Source organism: Aethalodelphis obliquidens, unplaced genomic scaffold (assembly GCF_003676395.1).
Source record: "Aethalodelphis obliquidens isolate GAN/ISIS:26980383/991018 unplaced genomic scaffold, ASM367639v1 scaffold26, whole genome shotgun sequence".
In the NCBI taxonomy this organism is placed as follows: Eukaryota; Metazoa; Chordata; class Mammalia; order Artiodactyla; family Delphinidae; genus Aethalodelphis; species Aethalodelphis obliquidens.
In genome coordinates this window covers 12,624,406-12,646,303 of record NW_020837970.1, presented here as the reverse complement: position 1 = coordinate 12,646,303, position 21,898 = coordinate 12,624,406, and the positions used below count along the sequence as shown (strand labels likewise).

Below are 21,898 nucleotides of genomic sequence, written 5' to 3'. Positions count from 1 at the left end.
TTTGTCATATATGGCCTTTATTATGTTGAGGTAGGTTCCCTCTGTGCCCACTTTCTCGAGAGTTCTTTTCATAAATGGGTGTTGAATTCTGTCAAAAGTTTTTCCTGCATCTATTGAGATGATCATATGGTTTTTATTCAATCTGTTAATATGGTGTATCACACTGATTGATTTGCATATATTGAAGAATACTTGCATCCCTGGGATAAATCCCACTTGATCATGGTGTATGATCCTTTTAATGTGTTGTTGGATTCTGTTTGCTAGTATTTTGTTGAGGATTTTTGCATCTATATTCATCAGTGATATTGTTCTGTAATTTTCTGTTTTTGTAGTATCTTTGTCTGGTTTTGGTATCAGGGGGATGGTGGCCTCATAGAGTGAGTTTGGGAGTGTTCCTCCCTCTGTAATTTTTTGGAAGAGTTTGAGAAGGATGGGTGTTAGCTCTTATGTTAATGTTTCATAGAGTTCACCTTTGAAGCCATCTGGTCCTGGACTTTTGTTTGTTGGAAGATTTTTAATACAGTTTCAATTTCATTACTTGTAATTGGTCTGTTCATATTCTCTATTTCTTCCTGGTTCAGTCGTGAAAGGTTATACCTTTCTAAGAATTTGTCCATTTCTTCCAGGTTGTGCATATTATTGGCATAGAGTTGCTTGTAGTAGTCTCTTAGGATGCTTTGTATTTCTGTGGTGTCTGTTGTAACTTCTCCTTTTTCATTTCTAATTTTATTGATTTGAGTCCTCTCCCTCTTTTTCTTGATGAGTCTGGCTAATGGTTTATCAATTTTGTTTATCTTCTCAAAGAACCAGCTTTTAGTTTTATTGATCTTTGCTACTGTTTTCTTTGTTTCTATTTCATTTATTTCTGCTCTGATCTTTATGATTTTTTTCCTTCTGCTAACTTTGAGTTTTCTTTGTTCTTCTTTCTCTGGTTCCTTTAGGTGTAAGGTTAGATTGTTTATTTGAGATTTTTCTCGTTTCTTGAGGTAGGCTTGTATAGCTATAAACTTCCCTCTTAGAACTGCTTTTGCTGTATCCCATAGGTTTTGGATCGTCATGTTTTCATTATCATTTGTCTCTAGGTATTTCCTTTTTGATTTTTTCAGTGATCTCTTGGTTATTTAGTAACATATTGTTTAGCCTCCATGTGTTTGTGTTTTTTAAGTTTTTTTCCCTGTAATTCATTTCTAATCTCGTAGCGTTGTGGTCAGAAAAGATGCTTGATATGATTTCAATTTTCTTAAATTTACTGAGGCTTGATTTGTGACCCAAGATGTGATCTATCCTGGAGAATGTTCCGTGTGCACTTGAGAAGCAAGTGTAGTCTGGTGTTTTGGGATGGAATGTCCTATAAATATCAATTAAATCTGTCTGGTCTATTGTGCCATTTAAAGCTTATGTTTCCTTGTTTATTTTCATTTTGGATAATCTGTCCATTGGTGTAAGTGAGGTGTTAAAGCCCCCACTATTATTGTGTTACTGTTGATTTCCTCTTTATACCTGTTAGCAGTTGCCTTATGTATTGAGGTGCTCCTATGTTGTGTGCATATATATTTATAATTGTTACATCTTCTTCTTGGATTGATCCCTTGATCATTATGCAGTGTCCTTCCTTGTCTCTTGTAACATTCTTTATTTTAAAGTCTATTTTATCTGATATGAGTATAGCTACTCCAGCTTTCTTTGATTTCCATTTACATGGAATATCTTTTTTCATCCCCTCACTTTCAGTTTATGTGTCCCTAGGGCTGAAGTGGGTCTCTTGTAGACAGCATATATATGGGTCTTATTTTTGTATCCATTCAGCAAGCCTGTGTCTTTTGGTTGGAGCATTTAATCCATTCACGTTTAAGGTAATTATCGATATGTATGTTCCTATGACCATTTTCTTAATTGTTTTGGGTTTGTTTTTGTAGGTCCTTTTCTTCTCTTGTGTTTCCCACTTAGAGATGTTCCTTTAGCATTTGTTGTAGAGCTGGTTTGGTGGTGCTGAATCCTCTTAGCTTTTGCTTGTCTGTAAAGCTTTTGATTAGGGTTTCTCCATCGAATCTAATTGAGATCCTTGCTGGGTAGAGTAATCTTGGTTGTAGGTTCTTCCCTTTCATCACTTTAAGTATATCATGCCACTCCCTTCTGGCTTGTAGAGTTTCTGCTGAGAAACCAGCTGTTTACCTTATGCGAGTTCCCTTGTATGTTATTTGTCATTTTTCCCTTGCTGCTTTCAGTAATTTTTCTTTGTCTTTAATTTTTGCCAATTTGAGTACTATGTGTCTCAGTGTGTTTCTCCTTGGGTTTATCCTGTATGGGACTCTCTGAGCTTCCTGGACTTGGGTGGCTATTTCCTTTCCCATGTTAGGGAAGTTTTTGACTATAATCGCTTCAAATATTTTCTCTGGTCCTTTCTCTCTCTCTTCTCCTTCTGGAACCCCTATAATGCGAATGTTGTTGCATTTAATGTTGTCCCAGAGGTCTCTTAGGCTGTCTTCATTTCTTTTCATTCTTTTTCTTTATTCTGTTTGGCAGCAGTGAATTCCACCATTCTGTCTTCCAGGTCACTTATCCGTTCTTCTGCCTCAGTTATTCTGCTATTGATTCCTTCTAGTGTAGTTTTCATTTCAGTTTTGTATTGTTCATCTCTGTTTGTTCTTTAATTCTTCTAGGTATTCGTTAAACATTTCTTGCATCTTCTTTTTCCGAGGTCCTGGATTATCTTCACTATCATTATTCTGAATTCTTTTTCTGGAAGGTTGCCTATCTCCACCTCATTTAGTTGTTTTTCTGGGGTTTTATCTTGTTCCTTCATCTGGTACATAGCCCTCTGCCATTTCATCTTGTCTATCTTTCTGTGAATGTGGTTTTTGTTCCACAGGCTGCAGGATTGTAGTTTTTCTTGGCTTCAGCTGTCTGCCCTCTGGTGGATGAGGCTATCTAAGAGGCTTGTGCAAGTTTCCTGATGGGAGGGACTGGTGGTGGGTAGAGCTGACTGTTGCTCTGGTGAGCAGAGCTCAGTAAAAGTTTAATCTGCTTGACTGTTGATGGGCGGGGCTGGGTTCCCTCCCTGTTGGTTGTTTTGCCTGAGGCAACCGAACAGTGGAGCCTACCTGGGGTCTTTGGTGGGGCTAATGACAGACTCTGGGAGGGCTCACACCAAGGAGTACTTCCCAGAACTTCTGCTGCCAGTGTCCTTGTCCCCATGGTGAGCCACAGCCACCTCCCACCTCTGCAGGAGAGGCTCCAACACTAGCAGGTAGGTCTGGTTCAGTCTCCTATAGGGCCACTGCTCCTTCCCCTGTGTCCCAATGTGCACACTACTTTGTGTGTGCCCTCCAAGACTGGAGTCTCTGTTTCCCCCAGTCCTGTCGAAGTCCTGCAGTCAATTCCCACTAAACTTCAAAGTCTGATTCTGTAGGAATTCCTCCTTCCGTTGCCAGACCGCCAGGTTGGGAAGCCTGATGTGGGGCTCAGAACCTTCACTCTAGTGGGTTGACTTCTGTGGTATAAGTGTTCTCCAGTCTGTGAGTCACCCACCCATCAGTTATGGGATTTGATTTTACTGTGATTGCGCCCCTCCTGCCGTCTCATTGTGGCTTCTCCTTTGTCTTTGGATGTGGTGTATCTTTTTTGGTGAGTTCCAGTGTCTTCCTTTCGATGATTGTCCAGCAGCTAGTTGTGATTCTGGTGTTCTTGCAAGAGGGAGTGAGAGCACGTCCTTCTACTCCGCCATCCTATTTTCTTACTCTTAAATCTAGTATCAGTCCTGAATATAGAGAAAGTTCCCTAATCTTAGTTGTAGGGTCTTATTTTAAGCAATGGGTTGTGGTTTATATCTTTTAACAATCTTTGTTTCCATTGACTATAAGGTAGTAAAAGCAAATTTAGATCTCTGTAGGAGACGTACAATGACTTCTAACTCGTTCAGAAAAACTAAAATAGACATGCAATGCAGGTAACTTGTTTTCATATCTGCCAAATGTTTATATAGAGAATCAGACAAAGGTTAGATTTAAATTATTGATGTGTGGATAATACTCAAGGGTATAGTTATTATAGCTTATTTTTGATTTGGGGAGATTAGGTGGCTTGATTGAAAGCATCTACTAGTTTTCAAAACCAGGAGGAAAAAAACCCAAAAAACCCAAACCCAAAAAACAGTCTAATGGACATGAGGAAATGCATGTTGAGTCTTTCCCCAAGTTCATACATGATTTTTGTACCAGGTTTACAGCTTTGGCCTCAAAAAATGTTTCCCCCACTTCTCACCTCCCATTAAAAGCTTATGGCGGGCTTCCCTGTTGGTGCAGTGGTTGAGAGTCTGCCTGCCGATGCAGGGTACACGGGTTCGTGCCCCGGTCTGGGAAGATCCCACGTGCCGTGGAGCGCCTAGGCCCATGAGCCATGGCCGCTGAGCCTGCGTGTTCGGAGCCTGTGCTCCGCAACAGGTGAGGCCACAACAGTGAGAAGCCCGTGTACCGCAAAAAATAAATAAATAAATAAATAAAAGCTTATAGCATGGAATATCTTTTTCCATCCCCTCACTTTCAGTCTGTATGTGTCCCTAGGTCTGAAGTGGGTCTGTTGTAGACAGCATATATACGGGTCTTGTTTTTGTATCCATTCAGCCAGTCTATGTCCTTTGGTTGGAGCATTTAATCCATTTACATTTAAGGTAAGTATTGATATGTATGTTCCTATTACCATTTTCTTAATTGTTTTGGGTTTTTATAGGTATTTTCCTTCTCTTGTGTTTGCTGCCTAGAGAATTTTCTTTAGCATTTGTTGTAGAGCTGGTTTGGTGGTGCTGAATTCTCTTAGTTTTTGCTTGTCTGTAAAGGTTTTAGTTTCTCCGTCAAATCTGAATGAGATCCTTGCTGGGTAGAGTAATCTTGGTTGTAGGTTTCCCCCTTCATCACTTTAAATATGTCCTGCCACTCCCATCTGGCTTGCAGAGTTTCTCCTGAAAGATCAGCTATTAACCCTATGGGATTCCCTTGTATGTTATTTGTTGTTTTTCCCTTGCTGCTTTTAATATTTTTTCTTTGTGTTTAATTTTTGATACGTTGATTAATACATGTCTTGGTGTGTCTCTCCTTGGATTTATCCTGTATGGGACTCTCTGTGCTTCCTGGACTTGATTAGCAATTCTCATATCAGACAAAATAGACTTTAAAACAAAGACTATTCACAAGAGACAAAGAAGGATACCACAAGGCTTCCCTGGTGGCGCAGTGGTTGAGAGTCCGCCTGCTGATGCAGGGGATACGGGTTCGTGCCCCGGTCCAGGAAGATCCCACATGCCGCGGAGTGGCTGGGCCCGTGAGCCATGGCCGCTGAGCCTGCGTGTCTGGAGCCTGTGCTCCACAACAGGAGAGGCCACAACAGTGAGAGGCCCACATACCGCAAATAAAAACAAAAACAAAAGAAAAAAAAAAGGACACTACATAATGATCAACATATCATTCCAAGAAGAAGATATAACAATTGTAAATATTTATGCACCCAACGTAGGAGCACCTCAATACATAAGGCAAATACTAACAGCCATAAAAGGGGAAATCGACAGTAACACATTCATAGTAGGGGACTTTAACACCCTACTTTCACCAGTGGACAGATCATCCAAAATGAAAATAAATAGGGAAACACAAGCTTTAAATGATACATTAAACAAGATGGACTTAATTGATATTTATAGGACATTCCATCCAGAAACAACAGCATACACTTTCTTCTCAAGTGTTCATGGAACATTCTCCAGGATAGATCATATCTTGGGTCACAAATCAAGCCTTGGTAAATTTAAGAAAATTGAAATCGTATCAAGCATCTTTTCCGACCACATCACTATGAGACTAGATTTCAATTACAGGAAAAAATCTGTAAAAAATACAAATGCATGGAGGCTGAACAATACACTAATTAATAACCAAGAGATCACTGAAGAAATCAAAGAGGAAATCAAAAAATACCTAGATACAAATGACAATGGAAACATGATGACCCAAAACCTATAGAATGCAGCAAAAGCAGTTCTAAGAGGGAAGTTTATAGCAATACAATCCTACCTTAAGAGACAAGAAACATCTCAAACAACCTAACCTTACACCTAAAACACTTAGAGAAAGAAGAACAAAAAACCCTCAAACTTAGCAGAAGGAAAGAACTCATAAAGATCAGATCAGAAATAAATGAAAAAGAAATGAAGGTAATGATAGCGAAGATCAATAAAACTAAAAGCTGGTTCTTTGAGAAGATAAACAAAATTGATAAACCATTAGCCAGACTCATCAAGAAAAAAAGGGAGAAAACTCAAATCAATAGAACTAGAAATGAAAAAGGAGAAGTAACAACTGACACTGCAGAAATACAAAGGATAATGAGAGATTACTAAAAGCAACTATATGCCAATAAAATGGACAACCTGGGGACTTCCCTGGTGGCGCAGTGGTTAAGAATCTGCCTGCTAGTGCAGTGGACACAGGTTCGATCCCTGGTCTGGGAAGAGCCCACATGCCACAGAGTAACTAAGCCCGTGCGCCACAACTACTGAGCCTGCACTCTAGAGCCCGCAAGCCACAACTACTGAGCCCATGTGCCACAACTACTGAAGCCCACACACCTAGAGCCCATGCTCCGCAACCAGAGAAGCCACCGCAATGAGAAGCCCACGCACTGCAATGAAGAGTAGCCCCTACTTGCCGCAACTACAGAAAGCCCACGTGGGGCAATGAAGACACAATGCAGCCAAAGATAAATAAACTAAAATAAATAAATTTATTTAAAAAAATGGACAACCTGGAAAAAATGGACAAATTCTTAGAAATGCATAACCTTCCAAGACTGAACCAGGAAGAAATAGAAAATATGAACAGAGCAATCACAAGCACTGAAATTGAAACTGTGATTAAAAATCTTCCAACAAACAAAAGCCCAGGACCAGACGGCTTCACAGGCGAATTCTGTCAAACATTTAGAGAAGAGCTAACACCTATCCTTCTCAAACTCTTCCAAAATGTAGCAGAGGGAGGAACACACCCAAACTCTACTAGACCACCATCACCGTGATACCAAAACCAGACAAAGATGTCACAAAGAAAGACACCTACAGGCCAATATCACTGATGAATATAGATGCAAAAATCCTCAAAATACTAGCAAACAGAATCCAACAGCACATTAAAAGGATCATACACCGTGATCAAGTGGGGTTTATCCCAGGAATGCAAGGATTCTTCAATATACACAAATTAATGTGATACACCATATTAACAAATCAAAGGAGAAAAACCGTATGATCATCTCAATAGATGCAGAGAAAGGTTTTGACAAAATTCAACACCCATTTATGATAAAAACCCTGCAGAAAGTAGGCATAGAGGGAACTTACCTCAACATAATAAAGGCCATATATGACAAATCCACAGCCAACATCGTCCTCAGTGGTGAAAAACTGAAACCATTTCCACTACGATCAGGAACAAGACAAGGTTGCCCACTCTCACCACTATTATTCAACATAGTTTTGGAAGTTTTAGCCACTGCAATCAGAGAAGAAAAAGAAATAAAAGGAATCCAAATTGGAAAAGAAGAAGTAAAGCTGTCACTTTGCAGTTGACATGTTACTATACATAGAGAATCCTAAAGATGCCACCAGACAACTACTAGAGCTAATCAATGAATTTGGTGAAGTAGCAGGATACAAAATTAATGCACAGAAATCTCTGGCATTCCTATACACTAATGCTGAAAAATCTGAAATAGAAATTAAGGAAACACTCCCATTTACCATTGCAACAAAATGAATAAAATATCTAGGAATAAATAAAATAAATCTAGGAATAAAATATCTAGGAATAAACCTACCTAAGGAGACAAAAGACCTGTATGCAGAACATTATAAGACACTGATGAAAGAAATTAAAGATGATACCAACAGATGGAGAGATATACCATGTTCTTGGATTGGAAGAATCAACATAGTGAAAATGACTCTACTGCCCAAAGCAATCTACAGTTACAATGCAATCCCTATCAAACTACCACTGACATTTTTCACAGAACTAGAACAAAAAATTTCACAATTTGTTTGAGACACAAAAGAAAAAAGAAAGAAATGTTATTTGTTGTTTTTCCCTTGCTGCTTTTAATATTTTTTCTTTGTGTTTAATTTTTGATAGTTTGATTAATACATGTCTTGGTGTGTCTCTCCTTGGATTTATCCTGTATGGGACTCTCTGTGCTTCCTGGACTTGATTAGCAATTCTCATATCAGACAAAATAGACTTTAAAACAAAGACTATCACAAGAGACAAAGAAGGATACTACAAGTCTTCCCTGGTGGCGCCGAATAGCCAAAGCAATCTTGACAACGAAAAACGGAGCTGGAGGAATCAGGCTCCCTTACTTCAGACTATACTACAAAGCTACAGTAATCAAGACAGTATGGTACTGGCACAAAAACAAATATAGATCAGTGGAACAGGTTAGAAATCCCAGAGATAAACCCACACACATATGGTCACCTTATCTTTGATAAAGGAGGCAAGAATATACAGTGTAGAAAAGACAGCCTCTTCAATAAGTGGTGCTGGGAGAACTAGACAGCTACATGTAAAAGAATGAAATTAGCACACTCCCTTACACCATACACAAAAATAAACTCAAAATGGATTAAAGACCTAAATGTAAGGGCAGACACTATCAAACTCTTAGAGGAAAACATAGGCACAACACTCCATGACATAAATCACAGCAAGATCTTTTTTGATGCACCTCCTAGAGTAATGGAAATAAAAACAAAAATAAACAAATGGGACCTAATGAAACTTAAAAACTTTTGCACAGCAAAGGAAAGCATAAACAAGATGAAAAGACAACCCTCAGAATGGGAGAAAATATTTGCAAATGAAGCACCTGACAAAGGATTAATCTCCAAAACTTATGAGCAGCTCACGCAGCTCGATATCAAGAAAACAAACAACCCAATCCAAAAATGGGCAGAAGACCTAAATAGACATTTCACCAGAGAACATATACAGATTACCAACAAAGACATGAAAGAATGCTCAAAATCATTAATCATTAGAGAAATGCAAATCAGAACTACAATGTGATATCATCTCACACCAGTCAGAATGGCCATCATCAAAAAATGGCATGGACATACATACACTACCAAATGTAAAATAGATAGCTAGTGGGAAGCAGCCGCATAGCACAGGGAGATCAGCTCGGTTCTTTGTGACCACCTAGAGGGGTGAGAGGGAGGGAGACGCAAGAGGGAAGAGATATGGGGATATATGTATATGTATAACTGATTCACTTTGTTATAAAGCAGAAAGTAACACACCATTGTAAAGCAATTATACTCCAATAAAGATGTTAAAAAAAAAAAGGCAAGGGGCCTTCCCTGGTGGTGCAGTGGTCAAGAATCCACCTGCCAACTCAGGGGACGTGGGTTCGAGCCCTAGTCTGGAAGATCCCACAGGCTGCAGAGCAACTAAGCCCGTGGGCCACAACTACTGCGCCTGCGCTGTAGAGCCCGCAAGCCACAGCTGCTGAGCCCATGCACCTAGAACTTGTGCTCCGCAACAAGATTAGCCACCACAATGAGAAGCCGGAGCACCACAACAAAGAGTAGCCCCTGCTCGCAGCAACTAGAGAAAGCCCGCGCGCAGCAACCAAGACCCGATGCAGACAAAATTAAAAAATAATAAATATATTTTTAAAAATAAAAGCTTGTGGCAAAAGTTTTCAAGAATTACTAGTTTTTTAACCTTTGAACCATAAGCCTTAAGTGATTTGGACTTTGATTGATTTAGAATAGAACAGGAATATTTTAGAGCTGGAAGAGAACTTAAGAGTGTCATATGCTCCAAAACTGCAAAAATGTGTAGTTAAGGATATTTAGTCCAGGTGCTTTGATTTGCACAGCAAATTTTTGGCTAATTTGGGACTTTCTCCTCAGTTTTTAGCTCATTGAGAGTATTTTTTTAATATTCTCTACAAGTGGCTCTTGTTTTACACCTTTTCAGGAATGTCAGTGTTTGATTTAGCAAGTTGATTTAGAAAAGTGGAGTTATCAACAAACCAAGTAGTTAAATCATGCACGTAATTCCAGAAGAAAGGTTTTTGCCATGGCAAACCACAGTGCAGATATTTTATGGGTTAAATGTTTAAAGTATTTTAAGAACAATGGCTCTTCCTACTTTCTTTTTTGCTGAACCTTTGTATAAGAAGAAATTTAGAAGAAGCTTCTTGTATCCTTGGCTCTTTTCTTCCAGGGCCCTTCTAACTTTTACTTTAAGTCTTTGTTTTTTATTTTAGGATATTCCTTTCGGTTTCTACCGTATCCACATGGTCATATATAGCTCCTTTTTTATCATCACAAAAGTTATTGAAGGTTATTTTGTTATCTTTACAAATTTGGCTTATTGGGAACTGGAGTTGAGATTGCAATACAGGACCCTTTATAAATTTTTTACCCACCAGATAAACTAAAAGTCCAGTTTGCCTACATTCATAATATCCACTTGAATTTTATACATCCATTCTTTTGATGCAAAAATATTGAAATGTTTATTAAAAACTAAAGTCCCAACAGAGCAATGAGCATAACTTAATGTCCTAAATAAGTTAGGATTTAACATACTAATCTGCTGGGGACATACTAAAAATGTTTAAGAAAGTGGAAAATTTCTAGATGATGAGCCAACTTATTGTATCATTGTTCATAATAGTCCCCCCAAAAGGAAACAACCGAAATGTCCCTCAGTAGGGGAATGGATAAAAGAAACTGTTTCTTTCATTAATGGAATACTATCCAGCGGTTCAGATGAAGCAAGTAGATCTGTATCAACGTAACTAATTCTCAAAATCATTTTGATGAGTGAGAAAGCAAGCCATAAAGGAGTATATTCAGCGCATCACCATTTATTAAAGTCATAAAGCATACAAAACATCTTTATGTACTTAAAGATGTGTATATTTACATAGTAGAAATTTTTTAAATGCATGTGAATGAAATGCACTAGCTTCAGGCTAGTAGTTAGAGGACAGAAAGGGATGGAAGGTGATGCCTCAATCTCTAGAGGACAGAAAGGGATGGAAGATGAGGTTTTAGTTAAATCTGTAATTTTTTTGTTTCTTTATAAATTAAAATATCGGAAGCAAATATCATTGTTAACATTTGTTAAAACTACGGGGTGAGTAAATGGGTGTTTGTTATGGTAATCTCTTAATATTTAAAAAATGTATTTCTTAAAATAAGTGTATTTTCTTTATATATTTGTTCTCAGTGCTAAGTATCTGTTCTCATGTACTGGTCCATGCAGGCACTCTCCATCATGTATGCACAAACACATCCCCTCACATTCATTCCTTTAACAAGTATTTATTAAGTATTTCTACATAATAGTCACTGTTTTGGGTGCTAGATACAGCAGTGGACAAAACAAAGCCCTTACCATCATGGAGCTTATGTTCTAGTGCTGGGAGGCAGATAATAAATTAGAAAATATACAGTATGCCCAGTGGTGGTAAGTGCTATCTATGCATGGAAAAAAGAAAAAAAAGCAAACAAACAAACAGATAGGGGCAGTAGGGAGGACTGGGGAGGGTAGAGGGAGACTTGTTGTATGTAAGGTGATGAAAGGAAGGCTGTCTAATAAAGTGACATTTGAGTTGAGGCCTGAAGGAGGTGAGGAAATGTGCTCTGTGAATGTATCTGTTACCACCTCATGTCAAGTGGTGACATCTCCTAAGTTACATATCCGTTTCAGACTTCTCACCTTACCTCCATTTGACTCTATGCTTGGATGTCTAATAGATGTTTCAAACTTAAGATGTCTAAAACTCCTTTTCTTTGCCCCCAGATCTGCTTTACCCATAGTCTTCTTCATCTCATTTGTAGCTGAGACTAGGAATTTGAGACTCTTTGAAGAGTAGCTGTTATTTAAAGGCGTGGTACTAAACAGATGAGATCATTTAGAGAAAGTAAAGATAAGATCACATTTAATGATCAGGAAAAGAGAGGGGATGCTACAGGGGAGATTGAGGACTGGCCAGAGATTTGGTGGCGAGGGACCCAGGAGAGTGTGATGCCTCAAAAGCCAAGACAGGAAAATGTTTCAGGAAGGGAGTCGTTAGTGGTATCAAAATCTGCTGAGAGGTTGAAAAAGATGAAGACTAGGAATCAACTGTTACATTTGGCATCATTAAAGTCGTTAAAGTATTCTTTTAAAAAAATGATGGGATTAAAACCTGGTTTGGAATGGATTCATGAAAGAATAGGAAATAAGGAAATGGATATGGCAAATTACAACTCTTGAGTTTTGGTATAAAGAACTGGAGAAAAATCTGTCAATATCTGAAAGGTGTTGTGGAATCAAAAGAAAGGTCTACATACACGAGTAGGTATTTCTTTTTATCATTTCTGCCCAGAGTTTGGGCTTAGAATAAAATCTAAATTTTTGTGATTTAGTTTTGTTTTAAAGGGTCGTTATCCTCATGTTATTGCTATCGCAAGGGGAAAATATGTTACATTTTACTTCTGAAAGAAAATTAGGCAATAACTCCAATAAAATGCTGACAAAATAACCAAGTGAAAATAGAAAGAAATCTGTCACTACATCTTAGGAAATACATACCGGAGAGATCAAAGAGATTCCATTTTATTAAGTTACTACCTTTTACAATTTAATGATATTTCCTTTTTTTTTTAATTCAGTGGGGATCAGCAGTGTACTTATGTTATAAAAAATCGGTGGCAAAGACTAACACTATATCTTACAAAGCTGGTAAGTATAATTTTTCATGGAATACTTTATAAATGTATTATGGGGCCAATAAGATTAGAGAAAAAAACAAAATCTGTCTTACGATGTGTTAGTGTCAGGACTGGGACTATAACCCATGTCTTTTGATTGTTTTGTCTTCATCCATACTTTATTGGCTGCTTAATGGAATATTAATTTTAAAAGAAAGCAAGGTTTTTAAAATATTAGGTTTAAGTAAATAACTAATAAGTAGATATCGTTCTCTTTAAGTTTTTAAATCAGTAGAAAATGTGAAAAAGTATTTATTGTCCTTTTAAATTAATGTTTCCTTAATATTTATATTAAATTTAATCAAATCTATAGTTCATATGTAATTATATTTGAAAATAATCTGAAATATTATAAACTAACTTGTAATTTTATAATACATAGTTGAATTGCCAGAAACCTCAAAATATCAAATTATGTACAAGAGTGCAGATTCAACCTTTTAAAAAATAAATTTTTAAAGTTAGTGTCCTAGACTCCTAACTTCTTCTACCTGTGATTTTCTGGGGTCCATAGTTCATCGCTATTTCTATAGTTACTTAAAGGCTATACCGTTACTTCATGACTTGAGAAAGTAATGGAGAGTTAACCGTAAATCCTCATGGGATTAACTGGCTGGCTAGCATATAATTAGAGAATTTTAGAACTGCCTTGGACCTCTATATCTAGTTCATCTCACTTTATAGTTGAGAAAACCAGAGACCTATAGGTACATGATTTGTCCAAAGTCAAACAGATATTAGTGTAGCAGACCAACCACTCATATTCTTAGTTTATCATTTTTTATTTAACATCATGTCTGGTGATGGTTTCCACTTGACTTTAAGGGTTCAAGGTCAGGGAACCTATTTTCTGTTTCTAGTCCCACAAAATCCAGGACAAGAGTCTTCTCTGAGGGTTTGTTAGGTAGAAGATACCTGGACTACTCTCTAGACTAGTCTATTTAACATGAAATAATATGGCACTTGAAAGTCTATTTTCATGTAATCTGGGATTATTCAGAAGCTGGGGTTAAACTGGTACTATTTTAAAGACATTGTAAATATGTGACTTCTATTTTTTTGTGTATTTTTCTTGTATTTGTCCTAGAAGTTATATATATAGTCCTATAGAATATCTATTTTAATGTGTCAAAAAAACCCTAAGGGAAAGTTATTGAAAGCTAGTGAAGTGGATATATGCATTTGAACATTTCAAAAAAAATAGTATGTTCATATGCTTTAAGGCAGTGTGACCACAAAATGAATTTTTAGGCATGTGTTTATATTTGTGTATGTTGCTTTAGAATAATCTTTTCTTGTTTACCTTACTAGCCTTTGTGGATGAAACTTGATAAATATTACATAGTTAATATGAATAGTTTGAGGATTAAAATCTATATGAATCCTACTAAAGTATTCAGAGTTACTTGGTGAACATATATGTAATGTTTTGGTCTTCCAAAAGTGTTAAATAATAAAGCATTTTAGCCTCATTCAAATTATGAGCGCCTAAATTCAAGACATGATGAGCTAATATTTATTATTGTTTTTATAGGTCTAATTTGTAGATACCCTCAAGAAGATTATGAGTCATTCTCACTCCCAGAATCTGTTCCCCTATTTTGTTTACCAATGGGTGCAACTATTGAATGTTGGCCATCAAATAGCAAATACCCTCTCCCTGTATTTTCTACATTTGTGTTAACTGGAGCCTCAGCTGAAAAGGTACTATATGTTTAACAAATGATATCTGCAAATTTCTTGTACATTTTCAAGTCTTAAGTTTCATATGCAGGAACAATAGAGAAAAATAACTGGTTAAATTGAATCTATTACGCGCACCTTTTCCACTTTGTTAAAATAACTATATCCAGAGACATAGGAAAAGAGAATTTCATTCTGTCCCATATACCCAAGTGCTTTTTTTGTGAATATAGTGAAAGATTTTTTTCATCATCAAATGATGATCCTTCATTGCTTCGTTTTCTGTGTTATAAAAACTTTAAAGTAATACTAAAAACATTATTAAATATGCAGTGTTATTTAGAATCATAAACTGTTATATTGTTGGAATGAACTTTGGAAATCATCTAGTCTAACATCTTCATTTTATATATTGGGAAATTGAGGTCTAGAGAAATTCAGTGAATTGTCTGAAGTTGGAATGTGTATTTCCTTATCTAGAATTCTGTCCCACTCTCTATTAAATAATTATTTTCAATAACTTTCTTATAGAGAATATTGATACAGTTGCTTTTACTCTTTATAAAACAAATGCAATTTAATTAAAACACCTTTTTTTTCCCAATAATGAGACATGAGAGTTGTGCTGTGTAGTTTTGTTGTTGTTGTTGTCGATGTAGTACTTCAAGAAAGCAAGAGTGTTATCTCTTCACCACTGGGTTTCTGGTACCTGGCACCTTGCTTGGCTCATAGGCACATAATGGCTCCTAATATAGCTCATCCATTAAATATTTAACTAATGATGTGATTGGAATAAATGATATAAGGCATATTTATCAAATATATTACTTGTTTTCCAGGTCTATGGTGCTGCTATTCAGTTTTATGAACCATACTCCGAAGAGAATCTCACAGAAAAACAGAGATTTCTTTTGGGTTTAGCATCATCAGCAGATGAGAAGTCTGATAGTTCCAAGACAATTCACACTAGTAAATGCATCTGTCTTCTCTCTCACTGGCCTTTTTTTGATGCATTCAGGAAGTTTCTGACTTTTCTGTATCGTTATTCCATCTCTGGGCCTCATGTCCTTCCAATTGAGAAGTAAGTTAGAAGCCTTTTTGGTTCAAAATTTGGCAGCTCTTTCCATTATGTGTGGTGTATTTGTACTGGTAATTGAGTAAATTTTATTTGGAAGCTAGATTTTTCAAGAGAAAAAAAGTTTGGTTGATTCAGTTCTCTATTATACCTACAGTTTTGTTATTTTAGATAATTTTATCTCTAACAAAATGAAATAAATGTTTCATCTTTTTGATACTCTTGTGAAGTTTGGAGATCCTAATTAGCGGGTTTTTTTACAGGTTTTGTTAATTCTTATTTTACATGTAATTTGGGTTTATATGGACCTTTAAAATATTCCTTACTATTTTTAGATATGAATTTAAAGGAAACATTAGATAAACGTATTTTTTATTCTTTTTAAAATTTTTGTGATTTACTTTAAGATCACTAAAACTGAATAATCTTTAATGTAGTAAGGTTTGACACAAATGAGATCTAAACATCACCACTGTCTATTTGACTATTGTTTATTTTATATCATCTGTCACTTAAGCTCTTTTGTGTTCTTAGGCAGAATTCTGTGATTCTAATGACAGTTGAAAGTGATAGAATTATTATAAGAACATTCAATGTAAAATATTACTTTATAATTTTTCCTTGCAGTTTTCTGCCTGCATCTCAGTATTCTAATCCACCAGTTCTCAAATTTTTTGGTCTCAGGACCACTTTATACTCTTAAAAATGAAGACTCTCCCCCAAAGAGCTTTTTTTAATGTGTTATATCTATTAATATTTACTACATTAGAAATTAAAACAGAGAACTTAAAAAATATTTATTAATTTATTTTAAAAAATGATAAACCCATTACATGTTATCATAAATATCTTTTTTTTTAAATAACCATTTCCTAAAACAAAAAAATTAGGAAGAAGAGGCATTGTTTTACATTTTTTGCAAATCTCTAATGTCTGGCTTAATTGAACATAACTAGGTTCTCATTTTATCTTATTTTAATTTTTTTTTGGCCATGCGGCATGTGGGATCTTAGTTCCCCAACCAGGCATGGAACCCATGCCCCCTGTATTGGGAGCACGGAGTCTTAACCACTGGACTGCCAGGGAAGTCCCATAGCTAGGTTCTCATATATGCTTGTGCTTTCAGTCTGTTGCAATATGTTGTTTTGGTCGACGTAATGAAAAAAACATGGCCTCACACAAATATGTATGTGGAAAAGGGAGGGCATTTGAATAGTCTTTTCAGAAAATTGTGGATTTTCTTTTTTGACAGTGCACCAAAACTTGACAAGTATAGTTTGTTATAGGCTACTGTCAATGTGGAATCTGAAACTTTAGTGATGAACTTTCTCTGTTACAGTAAAATCTATTGGTTTATCTCTTTGAGTGGAACTTTTATACATGTGTGATTTTGTAGCATCATACATTCGTCATTTGGAAAATACTGGTTCACTGAGTTAACATAGATACATCTTGCTATCAAAATTTAAAAATCAGATTTGTGAATATAACCACCTACATCAGAAAACTTTTTGAGTATTGAGAAATTGTCAAGTTTATGGTAGCAAGATTCTAATTTTCACTTGAAAGCTTGAATTTATTTACTTATTTGTTTGTTTGTTCCTCCTTTGGGGTAACTGAGAAAAAGGTTTTAGTATTCCATTTTGATTTCTCCCTTGGCTTTTTAAAAACAGCTTTATTGAAATATAATTCACATATCACATAGTTTACCCATTTAAATTAGTATATAATTCAATGTTTTTTTAAAACATGCATTCACAGGGTGTACAACCATTACCAAAATCTAATTTTAGAACATTTTCATCCCCTAAAAGAAACCCCATACCCATTAGGTGTCCTGCCCCATTCCCCGCTCATCCACTCAGCTCTAAGCAACTTACGCGGTCTTCTTTGACTGGATCCTTTCATCTTTTCGTAATGTTTCCAAGGTTCATCCATACTGTAGCATGTGACAGTACTACATTTCTTTTTATTGGAAAGCTTGAATTTAATTATTGGCAACAAGTACTGTAAGTTATTTTTCTTGAAGCAGTAGCCTCACTTTGTTCATTTTAATGTAGAAAATATCTACTGAATACCCACATTGGATAACGTTAATATGTCTTTTGTTCTTTCAAGGAAAAATGGCATTCTGTGGGAACACAGCAAAGCAAAAACAGCTAATTCACTCACAACTCAGTCACACAAGTGCTCTTCCTCAAGACAAACATCATACTCCTGTATGCAGCAGAAGTGCTTTATGCATTCTTCCCCTTTCATCACACAGATTATTTATAAGTATACACTGCAGAGTCAAAATTTAATAAAATTAATAGTATTTACTGTTTCATCCGAGACATTCTTAAGTGAAACTGAATACAACAGCTACAGTTCAGTGCCACTCCCTTGATTCATAGTAAGGGGCAGCAGTTTTATCCGCAATGGCTTTTGCACCATCAGTGCAAATATCAACACAGTGGAAATGGCAAGTGGTGTCTTTAAAAAGTAGCTTTGACCTTGCAGATTCTCCCTGAATGGGTCTTGGGGATCTTTAGGTATTCATGGATCACACTTTGTTTTCTGCTATTCTAACTACTTCACATAATGCAAGCAGATATGTGTCCTCTGGAACTCATTCCCCTTATCTTTTTGTTCTTAGATTGTGAGTATCTTAATAGTAGAAACTGGTAGTATATGGCTTTTTAAAAAATAATTCCCAACATGTCTGGCAGTATCTTATATATAGCAGGCAGTCAAAACATGTTTGTAAAAAATTAATAATTTTCTCTTCTGATGTTTTGTATCCAGTTGAAATTATCTCAGTTCTGAAACCAAGATGATTTGGAAATAGTTAAAAAGTAATAGAGAAATAAAATAACTCATTCCTTAAAAAAGGATTGTTCACTATTGTTGCCTTTTTTCTTTTCCATGGTGTTCAAAACAAAACCCATCAATCTAGCTTTTTATCTGTTCTCTTCTGGGGAAAAAACCATAAAATCAGTAATAGAATTTTTAACCTATTGTTAATAGAAAGTATATTGTTAATGTTTTAGAAACAGTTAAACTCTTTCATTTTTCTGTAGTACTCAGTGGTTGCTTCATTTTTTAAATATGAGCAATTGACTAAAAAGTATATGCAAGAATTAGCTTGTTTGGTAATGTCCACATCTCTGATACATTGTTATCTTCTTAGGGAGAGGGAGAAGTTACAGTGGCTTTTCAGACATTAATAGCACAAACATTATTGAATGTGAGAAAGTATTAATATGAAAAGTTTGTGGGTGGGTTTAGATAGAAGCAACTTTCCTGGGACAAATGATTTTTGGTTGTTGTTTGTTCACTTGCTTTTGTAGTAGCAGGGATTTCAAAATTATAGGTACACAGAGCTTTTGACTCAACCTGGACTTGTGGTGACATGTTGACCTTTATTAGCATATGGTATTCACTTTGGAATCAATCAGGTGTTTGTTTGTTTGTTTTTAAGGCATATTTCTCATTTTATGCATAAAGTTCCTTTTCCATCTCCTCAGAGACCACGGATTTTAGTTCAGGTAAGATTTTCATGATATAAGTGTTTAGTTAAATAATTATTGACTCTGTCAAAATGTACCATAAGAATAACAATTTTATATGGGTAAAAAAATCAAATGAAATCAAAAGAGAACCAGATACTGTTTTACGTTGGAGTTTGGACCCTTATGGTTTCATTAACTGCCTCCCAGACAGACATCTAATGTTTCCTCTTAGATAAAGCATTGCAGAGTTAAAGAAGTAGACAGCAGTAGATGTTTTGAACACGTAAAAAGGCACTGCTTTCCCTAAATTTATTCTTGGTATTTGAACATTTGTGCCTTTGGCACTTATTCCCTAAGTTAAATGTATTAGAAGAGATAAAAGAAAAAGCTGTGTGCTTTCATATACTGCAGGAAGAATTGCTCATATCTTTGTGAGAGGAGGAAGTTTAAAGTGAACATCAATTATTTTCCCCATCTCTTTTCCCTGTTGACTTTATCTTTAGTCTTCTGTTTACATTTCTTTTTTGTCTATGCTCTTTATATGTAAGTTGTCTTTTGAATCTATTTAATCAGGATTTTTGAAGTGATTTTGAGAAACTATTTCATGTATTATCACTATATGTGCCTTGTATTTATCACAGCCCTTAATGGAGTATCATTCAAAATTAGAAATCATTTATAAATAGATATTTGCAAATTTGTATAGATCTGCATAAAATTTTAAATGTAGATTAAATTAATTGCATTAATATATTGATACAGATTTAATGTCTAGAAAAATATCATTTTGATAAGCTTTATAAGTAGTCTGCATATCTACATATCATCCCAGGTTACTTCTTGTTATTTGGTGCCAGAATACATATAGCACACTCAGTTTGAATACACATAAAAGATATGTTTTATAGCAGAAGTTGGCAGGTTTTTTATGTTGAGGCCGAAACAGTGTTTCAGTCTTTACAGTAAAGGCCATACTGTCTCTCTGGAAACTACGCAGCTCTGCTTTCATTGCACCAAAGCACCTATAGGTAACACGTAAACAAATGTGCATGGCTTAGTTTTAATAGGACTTTATTTATAAAAGCAGGTGGCCTGTGGATTTGCCTTGAGGCCATAGGTTTGCTAACTCTGGTTTTACTGTATTAAATGAATAATTTAGTCTTTCGATACAGATTTGTTAAATGGCATCAGGGAAATGTTGAGAAACAGAAGAAAAGAGATAGGATTCAGAGTAAGAAGAGTTAGTAGTTAGAAGAGGTCAGTCATCAGGACATATTTTTCAGGATCTTAGTGATATAGATGGTTCCTATACTGGTGAATGGGGATATTGAAACTTTATGGGCATCGTCTATATATATATGGTTTTTTCTGGAAGGTGGTGTTTTAAAGTTCATCTTTATATTTCAAATACTTTATTTTAAATCTATTTTCAGTTATCACCACATGATAATCTGATTCTCAGTCAGCCTGTTTCTTCACCTCTTCCGCTAAGGCAAGTAAAATTTCATTTGTGTTTCTCTAAATGTAGTGTGAGCTAAAGTAACATTCAAGTATTTTCTCTCTTTCCTGGGGAAAATTGCAAGTGTCGATGGAAATACTTCTCATTTAATTGTTTCTTACCTAAATTTCTTTTACTTAACAGTGAGATTAAAGGTCTTAAAGAGCACAGAAAAACTTTTACAATAGTGTTTGGTATTTTGTGTATCCATTTATTATGATTAAGTACATGCAACTACATAAATACGTATCTATGTCTGTAGATTATGAAAACAATTTTTTTAGCTTTAAATATCCTCTGAAGAACATTCAAATGCAATTAATTTTAAATTTAACCCCCAAATAAAAAATTATTTATAAATACTAGTCCATGGAATAGAATAAGGTATTTCATCACCTTAAAAGTTCAGAGAGGGCTTCCCTGGTGGCGCAGTGGTTGAGAATCTGCCTGCTAATGCAGGGGACATGGGTTCGAGCCCTGGCCTGGGAGGATCCCACATGCCGCGGAGCAACTAGGCCCATGAGCCACAACTACTGAGCCTGTGTGTTTGGAGCCTGTGCTCCGCAACAGGAGAGGCCGTGATAGTGAGAGGCCCGCGCACCGCGGTGAAGAGTGGCCCCCACTCACCACAACTAGAGAAAGCTCTTGCACAGAAACGAAGACCCAACACAGCAAAAATAAATAAATTAATAAATAAACTCCTACCCCCAACATCTTCTTAAAAAAAAAAAAGTTCAGAGAGATTATGAAATACGTTTTTTCTTAAGTATCATTTCTTGAAATCTAATTAGCTGTGTAATTTTTCTAGCAGGGAAATAGTTACAATATAATTAAGTTATTTTGTAGCACATACCTAAGGGAGACCAGCTGCCATCTTTGACATTAATTTTGTAAGAATTGCAGATTATTTCATCACCAGGTCTTGGCCCAGAGTGACCAGTGTTTTCTTAACCTTTGCTTGAGCTGAGAATAAATTAGAAATACTGACTGAGACTACTTTAAAACAATTCTACATTACCCAAGAGCCTTTTTTTATTTTTTGGTAATGGCTTTATTGATATATAATTTACATACCATACAATTCACCCAGTTAAATTGTACAATTCAATGATTACATTCACAGAGTTCTGCAAATATCACTATAATCAATTTTAGAACATTTTCGTAGCTCCAAAAAAACCCTGTACCCTTTAGCAGTTACCCTCCCTTACCCCTCCCATCCCTATATACACAAACACACACACGCCCCCTTCCCAGCCCCCATCCCTATATATACAGACACACACACACACACACACACACACACACACACACACACACAC

General features: G+C 35.9%; 1 protein-coding gene across 7 annotated transcripts in view; it reads left to right on the top strand.

The window, feature by feature from the left end:
• The window catches only part of DENND4A (DENN domain containing 4A), a 136,657-nt gene that overhangs the window by 48,213 nt on the left and 66,546 nt on the right, over positions 1-21,898 (top strand). For 6 of the 7 annotated variants that reach the window (XM_027123360.1, XM_027123359.1, XM_027123363.1 and 3 more), the window contains exons 5-9: positions 12,728-12,797; positions 14,361-14,530; positions 15,349-15,590; positions 19,048-19,114; positions 20,512-20,570. In XM_027123360.1, coding sequence (XP_026979161.1) covers positions 12,728-12,797; positions 14,361-14,530; positions 15,349-15,590; positions 19,048-19,114; positions 20,512-20,570 — 608 coding nt within the window. The remainder of the gene's footprint in view (positions 1-12,727; positions 12,798-14,360; positions 14,531-15,348; positions 15,591-19,047; positions 19,115-20,511; positions 20,571-21,898) is intronic. The other variant, XM_027123365.1, reaches the window with a different exon arrangement.